The sequence below is a fragment of the Phocoena sinus genome, chromosome 4, assembly GCF_008692025.1.
Source record: "Phocoena sinus isolate mPhoSin1 chromosome 4, mPhoSin1.pri, whole genome shotgun sequence".
In the NCBI taxonomy this organism is placed as follows: domain Eukaryota; kingdom Metazoa; phylum Chordata; class Mammalia; order Artiodactyla; family Phocoenidae; genus Phocoena; species Phocoena sinus.
Window position 1 is genome coordinate 76,370,182 of NC_045766.1, and position 24,749 is coordinate 76,394,930.

Consider the following 24,749-nt stretch of genomic DNA (forward strand, 5'->3'; position numbering starts at 1 on the left):
TCACATAACTTAACGTTAATTTTTCTGTCATGATTACATGCTTCAGTTTTGTTTTGCAAGTAGCAGTTAAGTTCCTTGTGGGTAAGGACCACGGTTTCTAAACTCCCCAGAGTGCCTCCCAGGGTGTGAAGGCAGTGTGGATGCTCTCCAGGATCCAAGTACAGGGAAGTAGGGCCACCGAAATACACAACTAACCTGTGTTGTACAAACCTCACAAGGTTCCACCACATACATCACATCAGTTCCACTTGTAAATTTTAAAAAGCTTCTATTCAGCAATACAAAAAACAAGGTGATTAATATTTGGGAAACAAAACTTTTAGAAAAAGAAAATGAGAGTGGTTAGAGCGAGGCCAAGGCTTTAGCACTGTCTCCAGCACAGTGCACCCGGGGAGGGCAGGCAGAAGTTAGCAGCATGAGGATGTAGTTTTGTCTCCTGGGCAATAAGCTCTGTAGCAGAAAGGGAGCTCTCTGGAAGCTGACTAGTTAATTCAAGGGGTCTAACTCTTGCTTCCTTGCCTGAAACTTCATGCCTGATGAAGATGGGTATACTCGTATATTCAGTTAGGAGACTGCAGGTGTCCTGACCTTTGCAGGTCAAGCCCTGACAGACATGCCAAGGCACAGGGGTGCTGCTCTCCTTCATCCCAGTCTCCTCTCACTGGTCCCTTAATTGACTCCCTCTCCTTGTCTACCCCTCCCCATCCAACTTCCTTTTCTTCCCTTCTGCCTTGGGTCTTTTTTCTTTGTCCCTTTTTTTTCTCCTTACATAGCTTCTGCCTACTTCTGAGGCCTAGTTTACAGTCCCCACAGGCCAGGTGGAAAATAGGGGAATTTCCCTTGTGGGCTGAGAAGAAGATTAGATCAGAGCTTTGGGAGTTTTTCCAGCATCAGCAGAACCAGATGGTAGAGACTAGGAAGTGGGAGCGGCCCACCAGTTGTCGGTACTGCTGAGGCTGGCTGGCCCACGGCAGGCATGAGGACACCTAGCATGGCCTGGCCACATCTGCCCCGGCCCTGGGCACCTCAGCCCTCAATTGCTGCCCCTGCCCATGGAGAGGCCAAGGCTCAGGGGCACGTAGTGTGGCATTTCTGCACAGCTGCATTCCTTTTCTTATTATTCAATATACTACAGCTTTTCAAACAAATGCCAATAGCTAAAGTTCAAACTGAAGACCTGTAAGTTCATGTGTTTTCATGTACTTGACATTTTAGCTTGTATTTAATGATATTCTGGTATCCCAACCTTTTGCTTCCTGACATTCTGGAACAAATACCCATGATTCTTAAATTATTTTCTACTTAGAATAATACGATGTTTTAGAGTTTGAATTTTTATAGTTGGAAAAGACTTCAAACCTCAGCTAGATAACCCACCCTCTTGATTTTATAGAAAAACCGAGTTCCAGAAAAGCTAATAATACATTTAAAATCACACTTATTTTATAACTTATTTATAACTTTCTTTTCTTCAAAAGTATTTGTGAGGGAGTTCCAAAGTCATGTAACTAGCTAATGGCTAAGCCAGGACTAGAAATCAAAATTAAATGTGGTTTCACCAGTCCACAAATTTTTTTTTTCTTTTTTTTTTGCAGTATGCGGGCCTCTCACTGCGCTGCAGAGCACAGGTTCCAGACGCACAGGTCCAGCGGCCATGGCTCACGGGCCCAGCCGCTCCGCAGCCCGTGTGATCCTCCCGGACCGGGGCACGAACCCGTGTCCCCTGTATCGGCAGGCGGACTTCAACCACTGAGCTACCAGGGAAGCCCCCTTTTTTTTTAAGTTTAATTTTTTTTAATACAGCAGGTTCTTATTAGCTATTTATTTATTTATGGCTGCATTGGGTCTTTGTTGCTGCACATGGGCTTTCTCTAGTTGTGGTGAGCGGGGGTTACTCTTTGTGGCGGTGCACGGGCTGGCATATTTTTATTCTATGCAGAGATGTACTTTATAAACCTTTATTATGACTAGCACTGGGGATAACATTAGAGAGTTGGCTTTTTAGAAACTGAGCAGATATTTCCTCAGTGTAAATCCAGCATTCTTAACTTAAATTCTATGTATTTTTAATGAGAAATGATTTAGAATAAGAATACTTATCTCTAACACTCAATATGCCAATGGTTCACAAGCTTTCTCCCAATTCCCCATTCCTAATCATCCTGCATGAGAATAAACTCATGTGTTACAGGATTTCCTGGATATTGAAAATGGTCTAAAGTGCTAGAAGTAGTTTTCCTTTATTTAGCCCAAAAAGGCAATAAAAAGGGTCAGAGATGCTATGAATTAATTACAGGAAAAAAGAAGTTAGGAAGGGAGAAACAGACTGAAATGGTGAAAAGGAATGAGCTTTCTAAAGATTTTTACCATAGCCTCAGTTTTCTTTTATGAAAATCTACTTCCCTTTTGTACCCTTTAATAATTTTGGCCAATTATGATCCAATTAAAAATATCTACTGCATATCTACTATGGTCAAGGCACCTACAGCAGACACTAAAGGGAATATAAAGATAAGAACTATAGTCTGGGCCTAAAGAAGCTTATAATAATAACATATCAAGTACAGTTACAGAAAGTTCATTAAAAAACACAGTGAAAAGAATATTGGGTTAGATATCAAAAGACTCAGCTTCTAGACTTATCTAAATTTATTAACTGTATAATCTTTGGTGAATCACTTATTCTCTTTCATTTCAATTTCCCCAAAGGTACTTTATCTCACAGGATTTTTATTAAGGCCAAATACGATAATCTCTCAGCAAAGCTCGGGAGAAAAATGGACTTAGTCCTGGTCTGAGAGAGGCCTACCTCCCCCCATTTTGTCTCATAACGTTTTTTTTGTCTCATAACTTTTACTTTGTCCTCTTAGTTTAAAAGTATTTTATATATATACTCGTAGTAGAAAAGAAGTGCATAGAGAAGAAAAAGTCCATAAATTCAATGATTCAGTAACTCATATAACCATTCCTAATATTTTGATTTTTCAGTCTTTTTTCTTTCAGTTTTTTTTTCCAATGCATCTCTCAATCAAGACAGGCACAGGTAATCATAGATATCAAATTGAATATACAGTTTTATGCACTAAATCATTTTAACTTTATAGTGTATAATAAGCATTTCTCATTTCATTCTTTATGTCATAATTGTTAATAGCTCCACTGATAGTCTATCATACAGATGTACAAAAACTCATTTAACATTTTCCTAATGTTTGTTACTTATTTGTTAATATTAATAATGGTGTTGTGATAACCTTTGTATAAAAATATTTGCCATTTCCAAATTATTTCCTTAGGGTCGGTAAGTCAGAGGGTATGAACATTTTAGATCTTATGAAATATACTCCAAAGTTGTATTTCAGAAGAGCCTGTAGCAATTTACAGTCCCATCAGTAGTGGTCAACAGTGCCTGCCTCACCAGCATTGAATACCACTATTTAAAAAATACTCACCTAAAAATAAAGAAAAAAAATTTTTTTTAATTTTTAATAGAAAAATAAAAATTACACACAAAGTTGGTGTGTTAGTTTTCTATTGCTGTTATAACAAATTACCACAAACTTAGTGGCTTTAAGACAACACTCATTTATTCTCTTACATTTCTGTAAATCAGAAGTCCAACATGGGTCTCACTGAGCTAAACTCAAGGTGTGGCATGGCTATGTTCCTTCCTGGAGGCTCTAGAGAAGGATATGCTTCCTCGTCTTTCCCAGTTTCTGGCAGCCACCTGCATTCCTTGGCTCCTGGCCCCCCTCTTCTGTCTTCAAAGCCAGCAACAGTGGTTTGAGTCCTTCTCACACTGCATCTCTCTGACTTCCTCTTCTATCTCTCCTTTTAGGACTTTTGTGATTACATTGGGCCCACCTGGATAACCCAGGATACTCTCCCTATTTTAGGGTCAGATGATTAGCAAACTTAATTCCACCTACTATCGTAGCTCTCTTTTGCCATGTAACAGAACACATTCACGGGTTCCGGGTATTAGAACATGGACATCTTTGGGGGATGGGGGTATTATTCTGTCTGTCACACTTGGTAAGGCCAAAAGGGATCTCCTTGTTTGTGTGTGTGTATGTGTGTGTGTGTGTGTGTGTGTGGTTTTTTGCGGTACGCAGTCCTCTCACTGCTGTGGTCTCTCCTGTTGCGGAGCACAGGCTCCCGACGCGCAGGCTCAGCGGCCATGGCTCAGGGGCCCAGCCGCTCTGCGGCATGTGGGATCTTCCCAGACCGGGGCACGAACCCGTGTCCCCTGCATCGGCAGGCAGACTCTCAACCACTGTGCCTCCAGGGAAGTCCAGGGATCTCCTTGTTTTAATTTGCATTTCATTTTTTGACTACTGGTCTTTTTTCCCATTGGTATATTACAATTTTTCTTATTTTGAATGAGTGCTTAATATATTTATTTGTATTATTTACCTGTTCTTGCCCTTATTTTGACAAATATTTTCTCCTGTTGGTCAATTTTGTTTTAAGCTTAACAATTTGTACACTCAACAGTTTGTAAGTGGTCAGATCAATTTTTCTCTTTATAATTTTCCTGTTTTTCATGCTTTAGAAAAAAATTCCTATGTAGAGATCAGATAAATATTCCTATATATTGTTTTCCAACTAAATATTTAACCATTTAATTCATCTGAATTTATTTTGATGCATGGTATAAAACGAGGATCTAAACTGACCTTTTCCTCCTAAATAGCCAGTTTGCCTGTGGTAGAGACAATAAACTATCCCCCAGTGTCCATTCTCTCTATTTTCCTTTTAACTACAGAGCACCCCAAGTCTGTGCTGGGGTGAGCTACAGTCTGCATTTCCAAGCTCCCCCTGCAGTGAGGTGGGGTCTTGTTACCAAGTTTGGGCCAATGTGATGAGAGCGGGAGGATTTCAAGGTCACCTCCTTGAGGATAAAATGCTCTCCCTGGTCTCCCTCTCCCTCTTCCTGTGGGATGAAATGTTACTAGAGTGTGGATAAATCCACTCTGGACTGTCCTGCCAAGGCATCTCCCTAGGGAAGCAACAAGATAGAGGGAACTTAGGTTCCTTTGTAGAACAGAGCTGCCTAGGCCCTGGCCCACCTGCCAATTCTGGACTATCACATAAGAAAGAAATACTATCTTGTTTCAGCCATTATATTTTGAGACTCCTCACTATTACAGCTTAACTGTTCCCTGATTGAGAAATTAGCTCCAGAATTAGGATTCTGCATTCAGAAAGGCATAACATATTTGGCACTGACTTAGTGGTTAGGCTGCAGGCTGAAAAGGCAGGTGACTTGCGAGATGCAGCAAAACCACTGCTTGTGATTACCTGGAACTGGCTGGAAAAAAATCAGAACACTACTCTGTTTCCTGCCCCTTGCCGCTTTTAGGATGGCGCTACAAGAGAGATGGAGCCAGGCAAGTGGTAGCTGGTTTGCAAGCACAGACGGAAGGGACAAGAGCTCTGCTAAGCGGGTTTCTCTCAGCCCAAGGCCTACTATCCAAATTTAATGAGAATCCAGGAATTTGAAGCCTCAGGTTGCTTCTGTATCCTAAAATGGCAGGAAATAACATCCTTCAGAGCCTGTCTAGCAGCAAAGATCAAATTAAAGGTGGTATTTTCCTACCCAGTCCTTTTTTCAGATGGCATCCCGGTAGCCACCACGAAATTGAGGGAAAAGGGATGAGCTGAGCACAGAAGGAGTAGAGGAAAGGAGATTCAGCAGGTGTAAGAAACACAGCCGTAAGTAAAAATCTTTGGATGTGGCTACATTTACATGAACCCACTGGATGTAAATAGAGAAGCCTACTAAATGTTTGAGGGAAGTGTATCACCAAAGACACCGCAAAACGGTTCTATGAAGCTTTAAGATGCTTGATTCCTAAAGTAATCCTGAGGTCCCCAAATCAGTATCAGGCAGAAAGTGAAACACAACAGCTGTGTAGCCCCTAAGAATGGCATAGCCTCCAACTTCAGGTGTATTCACTAAGAACAATGGACCAAAAAAGAGCCTTCCCAAGGACAAAGCCAAAATCACAAAGAACAATCAAAGGGGTCACTCCCAGAGAACCACAAAGACCTGATAGAAGCCAGAGACTCTGGATTTTGAGTTGGACACAATAACTGGACTGGACTGTGGGTCTTATCCTTTGAGGAAAGGTGAGTATGTTCTTTGCATGGGAAGAGGGGGTACATGGATACATGGAGACATTTGATAGCAGAGACTACTAACTGTCTCCTTACATCCATTCTCCCTTTCTTTTGTTATAGCATCCATGCATTTTTTGTTGTTATTTCTTAAATTTATTTTCAAACCAACTTTGTTACCTGGGACAGAGAACAAATCCTCCCTTTTCTACAAAAAGAAATCAAATATGACATTCCATGGCAAAAATGAGACTTCCACAATCTTCCTAACAGGAAGTACTTGTTTCTAGCTGAGATTTCCTACCCAGAGGAGTACTGCTTAATTTAGTGCCAATTTAGTGCCTTGTACCATTATTTCTGTTTATGCTGTGATAGCTATATCTTTTTTTTTTTTAAGCATCCTTGCATTTTAACTGGGGGCATGGCTGCTGAGCTACATTTCCAGCTCCTCTTGCGGATACGTGTGGCCATGTACTAAGTCTGTACCAATGGGATGTGAGTAGAATTGATACATACAGCTTCCTAGTGATCACCTAAAGACGTAGTCACTTGCCCTGGATGTCCAATTTCCCCTTCCTGTGGGCTACAATGAAAGCACTGATGATGAGCCAGCTTTGACCACTTGGACAAGGATATCACCCCAGGGGATGTTAGAACAACAGAAAAGGAACTTGGGTCCCTGGAACAGAGCTGCCTACATGCCTGGAGCAGCCCACTATCTTTTAGACTGTTTCTTGGTAGAAAAATAAACTTCTATTTATTGAGCTTGTGTATTTTTTTCTCTCTTTACACAGCTTAGCCTATGCTTTACAAATACACAGACTGTCAATAAATGTTGACTGCCGAGTTATGAATTTAAATAATGAAATCTGAAATCTGCAAACCAACATTTGTTAAGAATGTCTATTATGTTCATTTTCCCATTCTCTTTTCAGAAGTGCTTATATTTTTATATTATTTTATAAGTTAGATATCATATTTGCAACATATATTTTTCCTAGTTTGTATTTTAATTTTATGATTTCTTTTAGAAGCATGAGGGTTCAAATGTTTATGTAGTCAAATCTACAAATGCTTCCCTTATGATTTCTTTCACTGTTTTTATACTTGGAAAAGCAATCTCTTTAGGGATAAGATTAAGTTTCCCTTACACTGTTTCATTTTAAATATGAAGCTCATCAGTCCATCAGGAATATATTTTAATGCACGCTGTATGGTTAAGTATCCACATTTCTTTTTCTAATACGTAACCAATTTGCCCAAACACATAATAGATAAATCTATTTAATAAAATATGCTTTATTTAGTAACCCTACTGATTTATGTGTTTATTATTATATGTTAAATTATTACCAATGTCTACTTCTGGACTATTTTGTTCCTGTAATCATTCTGTTGCAGATAAAATAATCTTTTACTTGTTTGTGCCTTTCCATATGAATAGGGAAAAAAAATCTATGGCAAATCTTTATCCAGAAGAAAAGAATAAACAGACATTTGCAACAGACTTTGAATATATTCTCCATAACTTTCAACTCAGTTTACTCTGAAAATCCTATCAACATTTGTGATTATGATTATGTACAGTAAGGAGAGACAGGGTTATAAATCAGGGAGGGGGTCTCAGGGGATTTCTGGATTTCTAACCTGGGTGATGGGTACATAGCTGTCTTTTTCATGATTATTTCACTAAATTGTACATAAATGTTTTATGTACTCTTCTATATGCATAGTATATTTAACAACAAAAAAAGTAAATTTAAAAATTCATATATGATATTATAGGTCCTTAGAAGAAATGTCTCAGAAATAATCACATTCCAAAGACAATCAAAAGGGAAAAAAAGCATCTTCCAAAACTCTAAAGATCACTTTACATATCTTCTATTAGCTTTTTCCCCTGTTAAATGCTTATTATGAGGAGTTAATCTCCTACCAATCTTTCTTATCTGAATCCCAGCTGACCATCACGGAGAACTATATTCATGAAATCTGACCTCTGGAGTTTTAAGAGTCAAATTGCAAATAAAACTATTAAATAGAAGATAAATCTTAATCTGCTTTAAAATAAGACATTAAAAATATTATGTGATTATACTGCAGGATGGGCAAGCACAATGCAGTTACTAGTTAAAGTGAGGATGCTACGTACCTAGGGCAGTCAGGTTGTCAAACTTAAAATGAGTATAAAATTAACTAAAGGAGCTTGTTAAGACTAAATGAGTAGGACTGGGGTGGGGCCCAGGGATCTGTATTTTTAATAAGCAGCTTATCTGTGGACCATACTTTTAGAACACACTGATCAGAATCCTATGTGTTTTACAGAGAAGAGTCTTCGTTCTTAAATCTACCAATTGTTCATTTTTATATCAAAGGGTTTATATTTCTATACTGGGGAAATTTACATATAACCCTTCCTTGCCTTTCCTTCTCTTATTCTCATTATTGAAGATCTGATGTGTTCATTTTAGTTTCTCTTAACTACTGTTTTCAGTCCAAAAGGTGATATATTCACATGGTAAAAATATTCTCAAGCAGAGAAAAGAGTATAAAACAAAAAGTAAATCTCCTTTCCACCCCAGACTTCCAGGTTCCCAGGCTTCCTCCTCAGAAACAACCAATGGTAATGGTTTCTTTCAGAAACAGTCCTTACCAAATACATCCCTCCCACTTTTTTCTAAGTATGAATATATTAAACATAACATTAAAAACTTTGTCTTTTATAAAACTCAATGATATATCTTGGAGATATTTCCAAATCAGCATTTATAGAACTTTCACCTCCTTTTCACAGCTTCATACTATTCCACTATATACTTCACCATCACTAGTCCTTTGTGGGAGACATTTGGGCTGCATCCAGCCTTTTGCTATTACAGGCAAAGCCACACAAATGTGATTTTCCTTACAAACTGGTAGAGCTTTATATGTGGGCTAATTTTCTAGAATGACAAGTATTGGGTTAAAGGACATGTGCATTTTGAATTTGATAAATACTGCAAAAATGCCCTCTAAATAGGATGCCCCAAATTGCTTGCACATCAGCAATGCCTATTTTTCCCTATACCCCGGGCAACACAGCGTACATTATCATACTTTTTCATCTTTGCCAATAAACAACATATAATTGCTCTTTTAATTTTCATTTCTTTAATTATTTTTTTAAATGGTTTGCCTCTTTTTTTAAAAAAAATTATTTATTTATTTATTTTGGGCTGCGTTGGGTCTTCGTTGCTGTGTGCAGGCTTTTCTCTAGTTGCGGCACACAGGCTTCTCGCTGTGGTGGCTTCTCTTGTTGCAGAGCACCGGCTCTAGGTGCGTGGGCTTCAGTAGTTGCAGCTCGCGGGCTCTAGAGTGCAGGCTCTAGAGCACAGGCTCAGTAGTTGTGGCGCATGGGCTTAGTTGCTCGGTGGCATGTGGGATCTTCCTGGACCAGGGCTCGAACCCGTGTCCCCTGCGTTGGCAGGCGGATTCTTAACCACTGTGCCACCAGGGAAGCCCTCATTTCTTTAATTATGATGAAGTGGTTGAGCATCTTAAGATTTGTATTTCAATTTCTGTAATTATTTGCTCATATTTATTACCCATTTTCCTACTGACTTGCTATTTTTCTTATTGATTTAACAGAGTTCTTTTCAACTAAGGAAATTATCCATTTGTCTTATTGTTGCAAACATTTCACAGTTTTTAACTTGCCTTTTGACTTTGTTTTATAATGTATTTAATCATGCAGATATTCTACATTTTTATGTAGTCAAAAGTATCAAGCTTTTCTATGGCTTCTGGGATTTGTGTCTTAGTTGGAAGGTCTTCCCCATTTTAAGATTATTAAAAACGAGTCTCATTTTCTAATACTTCTATGGTTCATTTTTTATATTTAAATGCTTGATCCAATTGGAATTAAGTGGTAAGGCAGAGATTTAGGGCTCTTGATTTTTTTTTTCAGATAGCTGAGCAATTATCATAAAACCATTTACTAAACAATTCGTCTTTTCTAGTATGGTCATTTTAAATGTAATATTGCCAGCTACAAAGCATTTCACAATGGAGTGTATTTCTAGAAAATCTGTGTTTACTAGAACCATACTATTAAACTATCTAACACATGTTAGTAATCTATTGTTAATATTAATGAAAATTATACTGAATTGAAAGATAATATTATGAGAATCACTGAATAACCCTATGATTAAAAGCAGATATGACCTACTATAAGTTCACCTTCTAGAAGTTTGTAAATTGTTTACTGGGCATGCTATATCGTATTTCACACTATAAAGTAATGCCATCTGGTGCGATAGGGCAATGCCACCTGTAATGTTTTTGGTATGATTTGCTTCCCAATCATAGAAAACATGCTTTATAGTTCATTATTCTAAGTTCTTTATTTATTTATGATGTTAATGAAAGTGGCAAAATAATTTTTCTTGAATTTTCATTGGTACTCTGCAGATGAAAGAAATATTGATACTATGAAGAGGTAGACCACGGTTAGGAAGGTGGTAATAATAGGTGTATTGAGGAAAGGGCTTGTCAGAAAGCTGCTACTCTCATGTCTTTAAGACTCATAGAAGATAAAATACAGGAAGTAAAGGGTGCAGGGACACTGTTCAGAAGGCTGGGTCAGAAGCTCAAAAAGCTCCAAGTGGAACAGGGCACAGAAAAAGATCACTAAATACTTGTTTCAGTGCTAGCCAAATGCTTACTCAAGGTCTCTATCCCTTCCTCTTCAGTGTCACGGAGACTGAAGCTTAAAAGTGGTGATCTATTGAAACTGCTAGTGAAAATACGCATTCTAATTGCAGCATTTTCATTTTAATAGCTGCATATGCATTGTTAATAATACTGCTCTAAAGAAATAATGTATGGACATAAAGTGAAGTCTCATTTCAAGGGGATAATATCCTAACATTCCTTATAGGTGAAGGCACAAAGACAGAAAATTCAACTTCTACTTTCTTTTTATGAAAGGTTCAATCTCTCTCTCTCTTTTTTTTTTTTTTTTTTTTGTGGTACGCGGGCCTCTCACTGTTGTGGTCTCTCCCTTTGCGGAGCACAGGCTCCAGACACGCAGGCTCAGCGGCCATGGCTCACAGGCCCAGCCACTCCGCGGCATGTGGGATCTTCCCGGACCAGGGCACGAACCCGTGTCCCCTGCATCGGCAGGCAGACTCTCAACCACTGCGCCACCAGGGAAGCCCTCTTGTAACTCTTTATTTCTCTTTCTTTCCTTTCCTATCTTTGTTTACATTTCTTTATGAGCTCTATTTTTCATACCATTTTCTCTACCAAGAGAGTCAACTCTTTATTATTCCTATAATTTTATATCTGAAAAGAATATGAAGGGATATAAGATTAGAGAGAAGCAATAGAATGGATGGCACAAACAGAAGAAAAACTAACAAAAATACCAGTAGGCATTTTTAAAGAACTCATCGTTGAATTTAAGCTTACACTGAAATCTGTACTTAAAGACTGTAGATGCTTTTAAAAAAACTGGATATTTGAAAAATTAAGAACATCTCAAACACAATGAAACTCATCTGTTAAAACCTCACTCAGAAGGATAGGAAATGAAGACCAATGTTCCACAGGAACCCAAATGATTCTGCTATCTGCCTTTTAAAATATGAAACACATGTACTCTAAATTTTCTGGAAAGATAACGTATTTTGAAAATTTGAAAAGGAACAGCATTTATTTTGAAGTGAAAAATTCTGTTCCAAATGAAAGCCAACATCTTATACCTAAAATCCATTCCTTCCTCCTCCTGTGCCCCATGTCTCTGTTAATGGAATCAACAATTTCAGAGTCTCCAGAGTGCAACCTCAATCATATCACCTCTGATATCTTTCTCTCATGTTCTCTCTCGCATCTGTGCTATCCTTTCCATTCGTACAACTTCCCCGGGCAAGGGAGTCATTCTGGACTCCTCACTTTCTCTTATTCCCTTTATTCAATCCACTGGCAAATCCTTCAAAATATAATCAGAATTTGACCACTTCTCACCACCACCACGGCCAAAACTATGGCTCAAGCCACCATCATCTCTCACCTGGTTTATTTTACTGGTTCCCTACCTGGTCTCCTCACTCTTGCCCTAGACCTTCAACATCAGTCTATTCTCAATAAAGCAGCCTGTGACCATGGTCCTCAGCTCAAAGCTGCTAATGATTTCTTAGCTCAGAAAAAGGTGAAGTCCTTATGAGGTCTTTTTTTTTTTTTTGCGGTACGCAGGCCTCTCATTGTTGTGGCCTCTCCTGTTGCGGAGCACAGGCTCCCGACGCGCAGGCTCAACGGCCATGGCTCACAGGCCCAGCTGTTCCGCGGCATGTGGGATCTTCCCGGTACCAGGGCCCAGCTGCTCCGCGGCATGTGGGATCTTCCCGGTACCAGGGCACAAACCCATGTCCCCTGCATCGGCAGGCAGACTCTCAACCACTGCGCCACCAGGGAAGCCCCCTTACGAGGTCTTGAAGGACCTGGTCTCACACTCCCGCCACCACCCATAACTGCGCTAGTCTAATTTCCTACCACGCTTCCCATGAAGTCTGGTTCAGCGGCTCCAGCCCCACCAGCCTCCCTGCCAGGTGTGCTCTTCCCTTCCCACCCTTTATACTTGCTCTTCTCTCTGCCTGAAATGCTTGTCCCTTACATAATGCATTGTCCATTCATTCCTTCAAGCTTTCTCCCCAAAACGTATCTTCCCAGTAAGAGTTTTTTTGCCCATTCTTTCTGAAATTTCACCATCCTTCCACTGACATTTCAAATCCTTCTTTCCTATTTTATTTTTCTTTCCATAGCACATACTATATATTTAACTTATTTATCTAGTTTATTGCCAGTCTCCCCAACTGGAATATAAACTCCACGAGGTACAGATTTTTCTATTGTGTTTTCTGCTATATTCCGCATGTGCAGAAGAGAGCTTGGCACACAGGAGGAGCTCAGTGAATTTTGTCGAATAAATGAACTAATAAATGAATAAAGAAATAAAACAAAACAATGACTCCAGCCTGGGCTCTCACTGCATCTTTTCAGGCCTCCTGCTGGCACTCTCAACCCTCTGTAATCAATCCTACAGACTTCAAATCAATCGTTTACCTCATATACATCTGATCTTATTGCTGCTAAGATTAAGAACCTAAGTGGCTCCCAACTGTCCAGTGAGAAACTACAGTTCTACAGGATGGCATCAATATCCTTCACATTCAAGATACCCTTTTCTAAACTCATCTCTATATATTCCATTCTTATGTCTTATTCTGTACACCAGTGTCTCCCAAACGTGAGTAATTTATGCTCCTTTTTAAGGGGAAAAATTTTCTCAATGGCTCTTAAGGTCAAATCCAAGGATCCCAGTTAGATAAAACACTAGGAAACTGACATCCTGCTTAATAAAAATGTCTCTTAATTACAGATTATTATTGGTTTAAAAATCTTTTAATATTATAACCAAAAGGAAAACAAAATTTTTTAAATCTTCATATACCCTGCAGCCCCTGAGAATAAATCCATGGATCCCAGGTACAGAAATGCTGCTGTACAGAAATGAAGCTACCTACCCATCCTGGAAGAGGCCTGTGCTTACCTGCCTCTGTGCCTTTGTTTCTGTTGTTCCTCTACCCTGGAATATCATTCCCCTAACTATAGTTATCAAAATTCTACTTATCCTTCAACGCTTACTTTAATTATCACCTTCTTCATGAGCCCTTCCTTTTGAGATCCTCAGCCAAAACTTACCTTAGTCTCTTGGGGCAATTTTATAAATCTCCTATGGCATTAACTACATTATTCTTCCTTATGTTATACTATTATTTTCCCATGGTTATAGCTCCCAGATAGTGTGAAGATTAACTTGTTCTCTATTTATTTACACAACAACTAGTATAGTGTCTTCCACATGACAACTAATAAATGCCCACTGAATTAATCATGTCAGGAAAAAAAATGCTACTATAAATATGACCCTCTACTGATCTAAAATATGGAACTGTTTACTAACAGCTTATAACTAAACATATATAATATACTCATAACAAAAGAGAAAAATGTGGAGAAAAAATTTTAAGTTACTTATATGATTTACCTTCTTTTAAGCACTAAGTCTGATATAGGTATGCATCTTAGACCAGTTCCCAAAACCATAAGGAAAGATGTCAGAAGCACAGTTATCCGAAGACCTAAAAGGAAACAAAAATATCTGGATTATTTTCTATTTTCTTTTCAAGTAAGTCAATGTTAAGAACAAAGATTTTTTACTCAGTCATACTGGTATTATATTCTAATACAGCTTTTCTCTATAACTCCCAATATGGGGGAAAAAAACCTCTCATGCTGAAAATGAAATGATTCTAACTTTAATAGAAAACTTGAATGATCACATCGAGGATAGAGGAAAAAGTTCTATTAGCTCCGGTTTTTCAAAATGAATGGCTAGAATGCTTTGTTCAGATATAACAATAAAAAATATAGAAAATAATTTTAAAAGACAAGGTATTTTAGTTTTATATCTCAAATATAAAATTTCTAATTTTCGAATGCAAGCTGTTAATAAAAAAATTCTAAACTGCCCCTGAAAAGTTTTTTAAGATGATAGAATGCTTTAAATTTTCTCAAAAAATGACAAGTGGCCGATTACTTCTTTTATCTTATAATGAGAACAAGTTTGTTACAGGGTCTTAGGAGATGGTCCATTAGAACCCGCTGATTATTAATACAATAATAGTCTTTTAATTTTTCTTGATTCATTGGATGGCTTTCAACTTACAGAATGATGCTGTTAAAAAAAAGCATGGTTTAGGGTTTTAGATAATGCGGATCAGATAGCTTTTCCCTTTGTATTCCAAATACAATCAATTATTTTGAAAATATGCACCAACGGTCGGTTACATGGATAACAGGGCAAAAGAGAATATAAAATATAAAAACAAGGTAACCACATGTAAAATAGATAGCTAGTGGGAAGCAGCCACATGGCACAGGGAGATCAGCTTCGTGCTTTGTGTCCACCTAGCGGGTGGGATAGGGAGGGTGGAAGGAGACGCAAGAGGGAAGGGATATGGGGATGTATGTATATGTATAGCTGATTCACTTTGTTATAAAGCAGAAACTAACACACCATTGTAAAGCAATTATACTCCAATGACGATGTTATAAAATTTTTAAAATAGAATGTGAAAAAAACTAAGGTAACCAAAACTAGACACAATAGTCTCTCTATGGCAGAATAATATAACAGGACTACATCTTCGTACTGTTGGAATGCTGCATTTTTCTATTACTAAATCAACGCTGCCTTACTGCTTGTAGCAGTCACAGAGGTGGCTTACACTGAGTATGTGGCAAAGGTGGCAACATTTCTTACAATTTTTCCCAAACTCAGCACCTCCTTGAAACCATTTCACAGTGAACAGACTTAAACTATTTAATGCAAATTTTCTTTTTTTTTTTTCAGATCTTTCTTTTTTTGGCAAGGGGAGACGGTTAAATGTTTGGTTTTCAAAGGGCTTCTCTGCTTGAAGGAAATTGGAAGTCAACAAAACTATAATTATGCAGATTAAACACAGCAAGAAAAATAAACTTGAGATTCAGATCAGGCACACACACGCTACATTGAGGGTAATTTGTGATATGAACTGAGCTTTATATGATCTGAATATGATTAATATAACTTGGCAGAAGTAATCCGGTAGAAAACTGTGCTTCTCAGGAACAAGTAATGCATACATACTGCTCATTTACTGTGTCTACTAACAGAACACAGATTTTAAAACCACATTATAGCCACAGGAAATAGAGTGTAATTAATAAAAAGAACATTCATGGTCATAAATATCCTAAACTTGCAAAACGTTGCTCTTATAAGGTTATACTGGGTGCCCTATGAGATAAAATTTTATAGATTTGGGACTATAAGGCTTACATTCAACATGATGTTTATTTTTTTCTAATATTTGGTTTGTAACTAAGGTAAACAGCCACCAAGTGGGCAATGGGACCCTGTTTATGGCCCTACGGTCCAAATAACTAGGTTTCCTACTACAACTGCTGAAAGCTAGCACACTTTTTTACTCAATTATGACTTTTATCAAACATATGACAATATAACAGCTAATATAAACTTTTAAGAATAAAGAAGTTGTGAAAAGCTGATTATTATAAAGCAACCTTGCAGGTACAACTTGTGGCTTGCTTACTTTTAATTGTTGCCAAGTATTACTTAATCCACCTCAGCTGCTGCTCAGTTTTGAATAGAATGCTTTCTTGATCTCATTTGGATCTTGACAAGGCAGGGCTCTGCAGTTCCATGTAATCAAAAAGATAACAACTGACTTTGGGAAGGAGAGGTATGAGGACCCCAGCAAAATATGCTTATGAGACATCTAGGACCTTCATATAAATAGATCCCAAGTAATTACAGTACTAGGATGTGAGTGCAAAAACCATCTGATGAAAGGTACGGGAATAATTTCAGAAAACCAAACATGATTGAAAATAAAAATAAATTCTACTCAAATATGGCATCCAGACTCTGCAGGAAGCTCCGTTCCAATGGATGAGATAACTCCTTATGCCAGGAACCTATTGGGTACAGGAAGAGAGTCTCCACAATCGGTGCCTAAAAACATGATGGCAAAAAAATAAAAAACCCAAAGTAAAAAAACACCCCACCACACAAACTATGTGTAGTAGATGTATGGAAATGAGTTTGATCTGCTAAAACCACCCTTCCCAGGCCCCACACTTCAATCAGCTGGAGTGAAGCTCTGTTTGCACCTGGCAAGACCACCTGTCCCTACCCTCAACAGCTACAGCCTGGCCTCGCCACCCCGATCTGCCTTGGACACCAGGAGGACTAACCACATCATGCCTGCTTTTCCTGTCCACACTGGTCACAAGAGACCCAAGATTCACAGGTCATCCTCGTCCCAACAGGGCTTCACGCATACCCAAATCCGACCTCATCTCTGCCAGCGCAACTCCCCAGATCTTTCCACTGTGACTCCTGGAGCGCTCAGAATCAGCGGATCAGTAGAATCCCTATGTTTTCGAGCTCTTCACCGTCTTCACCTTTTTACTACTCTGAAACCTCTTCCCTGAGGACAGTGCTTCCCCAGCCCCTTCCAGATCATTGTTACTCCCTCCCCCCTAAAGCTCCCAGGCTTCTCTCTATGCTTTGATTTCCTCTGGTTTAAGCGCTATGATTACGAGGTGCCTTGCTGTAGTGTTAGGCACGCTGAGATTTGCTTGGCGTGGTTTTTTTCTTCATGCTGTTTCCTCAAACTGGATTCTTGAATTTCTTAGATTTCTGGGTTTATGGATATCATCAAATGTGGAAAATTTTCTGCCATTATTTCTTCAATTTTTCCTCCCCATTTTATCTCAATCCATGCCCTCTCCCTTTACCAATCTCTTCTCATCTGGGACTCTAATATGTATATTAGGTCACTTAAAACTGTCCTGCTCCCTGATACCTGTGGTTTTTTGGGTTTTTTTCCTGTGTTCCACTTTGGATAGTATTTATTACTACATCTTCAAGTTTGCTAATCTTTTCTTCTACAATGTCTAATCTGCTCTTAAATCCTGTCCAGTGTACTTTTTTGGTCTCAGACACAGATTACATATTCATCTCCAGAAATTTAATGTTGGACTTTTTCTGTCTTCCATGTCTCTCCTTAACATGCTTTGTTCTGTCTTCTTGAATATATGTAGTATATTTATTCGCAGCAGCTGCTTCGATGTCTCTATTAATTCTATCATCTGTAATATTTCTTGGTCTGTTCTACTGATTGCTTTTTCTCCTCTTTATGTGTTGTATTTTCCTCCTTCTTTGCACGTTTGGTAATTTCTGATTTAGATGTCAGGAATTCTGAGTTTTGTTGGGTGATGGATTTTTTTTTTCAACTCCTTTAAATATTTTTGAACAATGTTCTGGGATACAGTTATTTTTAATCTGTTCAAGCAGTACTTTTAAGCTTTATTAGGTGGAACCAGAGAAGCCTTTAGTTTAGAGCTCTTGTTTGTCTTTACTGCCGAGGCAACACCCTTCTGAGTATTCAACCAAACTTCCTATGTATTATGAGGTTTTCCCATTCTGGCTATTGGGAATGTGAACAATTCCCAGCCTTATGTAAACTGCGAGAATTTTTCTGCCCGTTCCTTTTTCGTAGTCCTTTGCTCAGACTTAAGTAGTTTCTTCATGTGTAACTGCTAATCAGTGCCCAGCTGAAGACTCAAGAGGAACTCCCTGCAGATCTAGAACTCTCTCTCTGTGAACCCTTTTCCTCTCTGGTACTCTACTCTAAGAATTCTAGCTATGGTGGCCTCTTAAGACTTCTCAACTGTCTCCTCGACTTGGGAAAACTGTGGAGCTCTGTTTGAACTACAGATCTCTGGGAGAAGTAATCGTAAGGATCACTGACCTCTACCTTTTGTCCAATGTCTGAAAACCACTGTTTCGTATACTTTGATTTTTCTGTTTTTAGTTGTTTAAGATGGAAGGATAAATCCAGTTCCTGTTAATCCATCATGGCCAGAACAGCCTTTGATCCAATTCTATCTGACTGTCATACTCACCACTCCCTGCTGCAGTTGCCTGCAGACCACCACATACCTGCCTCCACGTCATTCGCCCTCATGGCTTGAAACTGTTTTGGCTCGTTATTACTCCTGAGGACACGACTTCTTTCATGAACCTGGTGATTTCAATACCAGATATGATCCTTTCAATATCCTGCCCTCTCAGTCCCCTGACTTGTTATTCCACAATCATGCCCTCTACCCTACCTCGGCTGTCCACTCTCTGTTATACTGTGACCTTATCTTTACCCTAATTGCGTCCACGACATAATCCCAATTTCAAGCGTCCCACTCTTCAACCATGACCTCCTCTCCTTCCCACTCATTCCTTCTAGTACTCTAAATTCTTCGTCGATTGGGAATGACAATTTTGGAGCCTACTACTTTTTCTTATCTACCTCAGGTGTTTCCTTTTCTTCTTTACCCAGTTTAGATTCCGTGGTCCATTATTATATCACTCTCTACATAATCCTCTACTCCTGGCCTGCACTCTCTTAGTCCTACACACCTGGCAAACCTCAACTCTGGTGATCTCTCTCTCTGCCAACTCTGCTCATGCCTGTGCTTGCCCAACAGAACAGGCTGGAGGAAAACAAACGGCCGTGCTGATTGGTCTCACTTGAAATTAATGCCCATTCACTTAAAGCAGGCCCTCTGAGCTGCCCGACAATCCCACCACAATTTTCTAGTCCGTGTGTTCTCTCCTTTCCTAGGAGCTAGTACTACAACTTACCGTGTCTCCTCAATCTTCCAAGAATTGTTCTCCTATCCTCACTGTCAGGTGGTAATTTTCCTTTCTATTTTCTGAGAACTGTAAACAAAGATAACTCCCACGAGCTCCTACTACCCACCATGTGCATCCATATCTATACACTCTACCTTTTCTTCTGTTGCTACTGAAGAATTAGCTATCGACACTTCTATCTAAGGCCAACCTGCCTACTTGTACTCTGGAGGACTGCATCCCATTTTGTTTAGTCAAGGGCATGGCTACAGCAGTTCTTCCCCTTCCCTCCAGCACTGTCAATTTCTCCCTTTCTACTGGATCCATTAGGATACTGCATTCCAGAGATATGCTTTAGTACCTCTTATCTTTTTTTCTCTCTTTTTTTTCTTTCTTTTTTATCTTTAAAAATACTTTCTCAGTAGCCACATACCCCCTGGCTACTCCCTCATTTCTCTGCTGCCCCTTAAAGCGTGTTTGACATAATGTCTACACTCGTGAACTCACCCCCACCACTCCAGTGAGACTACTCTTTTAAAGGATACCAAAGATTTCCATGTTGCTAAACCCAAGGCTCTACTCTCAGTCCTCACTAGCTGGTTCGTCCTTATCTTCCCAAGCTCTGAATGTTGCAATGCCCCTGGGCTCAGTCTATTGAAGCAAGATCCCTCTCCACAAGGTGATCTCACTCAGCTCCAAGACTCTAAATACCATTATAGGTTGACAAATCCCAAATCTATTGCTCAGGGAATAAACTGACAGTTTAGCTTGTCCTATATCTAACAGGCATTTCAGATTCCTGATCTGCATGCCGTCTACCCCCAAATGCTCCTTCCACAATCTTCTACATCTCAGTAAACTGCAGCTTGGTTCTCCCAATTACTAATGCTAAAAAAGTTGAGAAACATCTTAAATCTTCCCCTTTTCTCACACTCCACGTCTGCCTATCCATCAACAATACTCAAATCCTTCACTACTATCACCCCAGTTGGAAGTCAGCATCAGCCCCATCTGAGCTGTTCCAACAGCCTCCCAACCGGTCTCCCTGCTCTGGCTCTTGTTCTCAAGACAATAGCAGAGTCGTCATTTTACTCTTCTGCTCAAACCTTCCAGTGGAGTGAGCCCTCCTCACTCCTTCAGGCCAGCGTCCTTACAGTGACCTAGGAGGCCCTACATGATTTCAGCCTCTCACCACCTCTCTGGCCTCACCTTCTACTGTGGTTTCCCTTATGACTCAACTCAGCCACAGAAGCCTCATTGCTCTTTCTCGAATATGCCAAACAAGTTTAAGACCTTTGTCTTTGTCCAAAACAGTCCTGTCCAGGATTGACAAGGTAGGTTTCCTTTTCCCCTCAGGTCTCTGCTCAAACACACATTATCAGTAAGTCCTTCCCTGACAGTCTAGAGAGAGTATCACCCAATCACATCCCCTTTCTCTCTTGCCTTGTTTCATTTTCCTCTAAAACATTTATCACCATCTGACACACTAAATATTTAATTTTATTGTTGTTTTTGCCTGGATCTCCTCACTAGAATGTAGGCTCCATGAGGACTATCTCCCTAGAGCTTGGCACAAATTTAGGTGTTATCGCCTTGTTGAAATTTTCTTCACTAAGCTTCTAGGGCACACTCACTTTTGGTCTCCTATTATCTCACTAGGTAGTCCCCTTTTATCTCCTTGCTGGAAAATGAAAAGGACTGAGAGGGTACAAAACCGATTTCAGAAAGATACCTGGTCTTCTACTAAGTTGGGTGGACCCATGGCAGTAGGAAGACCAGACCTATCCTCTAGGGAGAAAGATACTTTAGTACCCAGGGATACCAGGAACTTACTTTTATGTATGCAAATAGGACATAGGCAGCAGGACAGCCAACATATGGAAGGAAACTGGCTTTCTCCTACTGAAAAGGAAACCACTTCCTAAGTGAGAGAATTTTAAATTTATTTTTTGTTGCTCTAACCAACAGAAAACATAAAATAGAGTTCACCATATAGTCGTAGAAACTCTGAAAGAACTCCTAAAGTAACTTATTTTATAAAGAGAATAGGTAGTCCCTAATTTATCTGGCCATGGATAGTAGATATAATTATAATAAAAAGGACAAAATTAACATTTTTGTACCATAAAAACAAGGCTGGCTAAATTTAGGGAATAATATTGAAAAATGCTCCTGATAAAAAGTTAATAAAAAGAAACAATAAAATAGCATTTCCCCTTAAGTTATCCAACCTTGTAAGGAATGACAGAGGAACTGTCACAGATTGAAGGAGGTTAACAAGAAATAACAACTAAATGCAATTTGGGACCCTCGACTGAATCTTGGAACAGAAAAAAAAGAAAAAGACACTAGTGGAAAAACTGGTGAAATCCAAATAAAGTCTAAATTTAGTTTAAAAACAAACAAATCCAAACAAAGAAAACCTCCATTCAGTACAAGAAACGCTTCTTCAGCATCCAGCACATATCTCTGCCTAAGTACTTGCTCTACCTGGAAGTTCCACACCTTCCAGGGCTGGACACTTTCATTGTTAGAAGGTTCTTCCCTGTATCCCTTTGAGTTACAGCCCTTTGTAACTTCACTCAGTTTAGTTCTTCCTTCTAGAACTATGCACATTAAGCCTAATTCCTCATTTACTTGGTCTTCACATATTTATATTCTGCCTCAAGTTTCTTTTTGAAGCTTGGCACACCCAATTCCCTTCATCTGACACATTATGATTTTTACATCCTTTACATTCTTGTCACACAACTTTTAAAGCTCTCCAGTTTGCCCATGGCCTTCTAAAAATTAACACTCAGAACTGAACACTAGAATAGAGCATTTCAAACTATTTCTCTTGTTTTAGATACTACACGTCTGTGCCTAAAAGTGTCCTGCACTTTTTAGCAGCTACATCACATTGATCATGAATCATTTACCCATACTTGTGTGGTGTAATTCAATGCCTAATCATTCAATCCTATGACCTTTTTTTCTCCTCACAGAATCATACTGGCAAGTGGTAACGTGAGATGTCTGTCCAAAGTATTCTCTATGAAAAGAGAGTCTTCATTCATCTGCAAGCTTCATCTGAGAGTTAAAAATCTCAACTGACACTTGCACCTAGTCACATACACACACTTTAAAGCTGCTGTGCACCATTTTCCAGAACCATTTTCCAGAAACCAAAGCGTCAGATCCGAGTTCCCCAACAGCTCTTCCTGGGCTTGAGTCATCTATTATGCAAAGCCAGCTCATTACTTCCCTGTATCTGAGCATCATCAGTCTATTTTCTGACCTTTCACCCTCAAAATCCCCAAATCCCTTTGAAGTCAAAGCATCAGTCATTTTTGTCAGGTGTAAAAAACACACACAGCACGTGCACGGGGATGCTCTGATGTCCAAATATGCAAAAACTTGAACATTTAGCGCTTGCTTAATCCCTGCTGTTGCATAATTGGCCTTGATGAAAACACTGTATCTACAAAGAAGACTTCCCTCATTTGTCGCTTTGGGGACAGAGTGTTCCTAGTCAGGAATAGGATGCCAGCAACATTCGGTCACCTCACACAACCCCTAAAACGAAGCCGAGGGAGGCGGCTCCCTAGGGGTGACATCGCCGGCCGGCGCTCCCGGTACCCCCTCACCTCTCTTGTCCAGGAGCCACATGAACGCGAAGCAGGGCATGAAGCCGATGGGCCCCCAGAGCACGAGGAGCGCGATGTCCCAGCTAGAGAAGCCGTAGGCCTGGCGCGCCGAGTTCTGGATGGGGCCCCAGGTATTCCAGACCAGGCCCTGCACGAACCCCAGCAGCGAAAAGAGCAGCAGCACGAGCCAGCGGCGCCCGTACACCCTCCCGGGACTCGGGGCTGCCGCGGGCAGCGCCGCCGCCGCCGCCGCCTCCGCCTCCCCCCTGCTTCTCCAAGCAGCCCCCGGCGCAGGCCCGAGCCCGGGTCCCAGCAGCGGTTGCCGCTCCTCCTCGCTGCTCCAGCCCGAGCCCATTACGACGCGCGGCCCCCGGGGCCGCTTTCCAGCGCGGATACTGTCAGAGAAGGTGGAGGCCGAGGTTGCTTTGGTCGCCCTCGGCCTCGCGGCCGCGTTGCTGCGCCTGCGCCGCGCGAGCCGGCCCCGGTCCGGGAGGCGGGGCAGGTGCGACAGGCGAGGAGGGGGCTGGGGTGCGGAGCCGGGCTAGCCTCTCGCCGGGCGGTGGAGAGAAAACCTCGGCGAAAGAGGGAGTGGAGCCGGTGTCCCAGAGCGGGGATCGGGAGGAACTGGGAAGGCAGGGAGGAGCGCCGCTGAGCCCCAGGAAAAGGAAACTCCCGGAGGGGCTGTAGTACAAGAGGCTGGGCTAGGAACCCGGTATTGCTGGGGGAAGTGTACAAGTTTACGTCCTGTGCCTAATAAACAACTCGGAGATCTCCAGTCACTTAAGCCATATATTGCTTGCTTCTATATTGGGTTTATTCTCATTTCTGTTGGGTTTATAACTTCATAAATTAGAAAGGGAGATAGGATAAGATTTAGGCGTAGTAGGGAACCCAGAGGATTGCCGCATGAAAATCATTTGTTTTTTATGTACAGTAAGTGCAGCCCTGTTTAATCAGCCATTTTTTGTGTGCTTTACATACCCAATGAGGAAATTTAAAACGAGTCAATTTCATTCATGTATATATACGATATAGATCTCTTTCTACTATTTTGCCTGTTATTAACAGAAGAGCAATAAAGATATTTTGATTAAAGCTGAAAGATTTTTGCCCCCAAATGACCTAGATTCATCTCCAGTTATTATGATTTTGACTACACAAAGAGTAAACGAGAAGAGTGGAGGTTGTCGATCTCTTGACCAAGCAACCGGTTATTTTGATATACAAATCCAAAAGCCTGACAGCTGTCGGTTAGTGTCCTTGAAAGCCTAAGTCAAGCAATTTGGCTTGTTTTGGTCGGGAAATGAGTCACAGGCAACTCAATTAAAGAACATGCGCCTGAGGTTCACATTGCCCGGTAGCCACGAAAGCCTGGTGGATCATTTTGCTGCCAGACGGGCAAGAGTCGGGAACAGAAGGGGAAGACAAGCGTGAGCTCTCCTGATATCCAAGGCTAAGAGCGACTGCAGAGTAAGCAAACGCAGAGCCACTTTCCACTGCTCCGAGCCCCACAAAAAGCAAACCATTCCCTAAAACTCCAATATTGTTGGGAGGAAGAAAGCTCCAAGGCGAAAAGGAAGGACTTGAGGAAAACCAGAAAAGAAGCCAAGAAACGTCCACACCGGAAGACGATTACGGTCTGGAGAAAGTAAAAAGCGCTACCACGTGCTTACATTTCCACCACTCAAGAA

General features: G+C 40.3%; 1 protein-coding gene across 1 annotated transcript in view; it reads right to left on the reverse strand.

Moving 5' to 3' along the window:
* Nucleotides 1-23,801, reverse strand: part of SLC49A4 (solute carrier family 49 member 4) — a 95,964-nt gene extending 72,163 nt beyond the window's left edge. The window contains exons 1-2 of the mRNA XM_032630778.1: nucleotides 23,059-23,801; nucleotides 14,213-14,306 (exon numbers count right to left, since the gene is read on the reverse strand). Coding sequence (XP_032486669.1) covers nucleotides 14,213-14,306; nucleotides 23,059-23,413 — 449 coding nt within the window. The 5' untranslated portion in view covers nucleotides 23,414-23,801. The remainder of the gene's footprint in view (nucleotides 1-14,212; nucleotides 14,307-23,058) is intronic.
* Nucleotides 23,802-24,749: the final 948 nt, after the last annotated feature.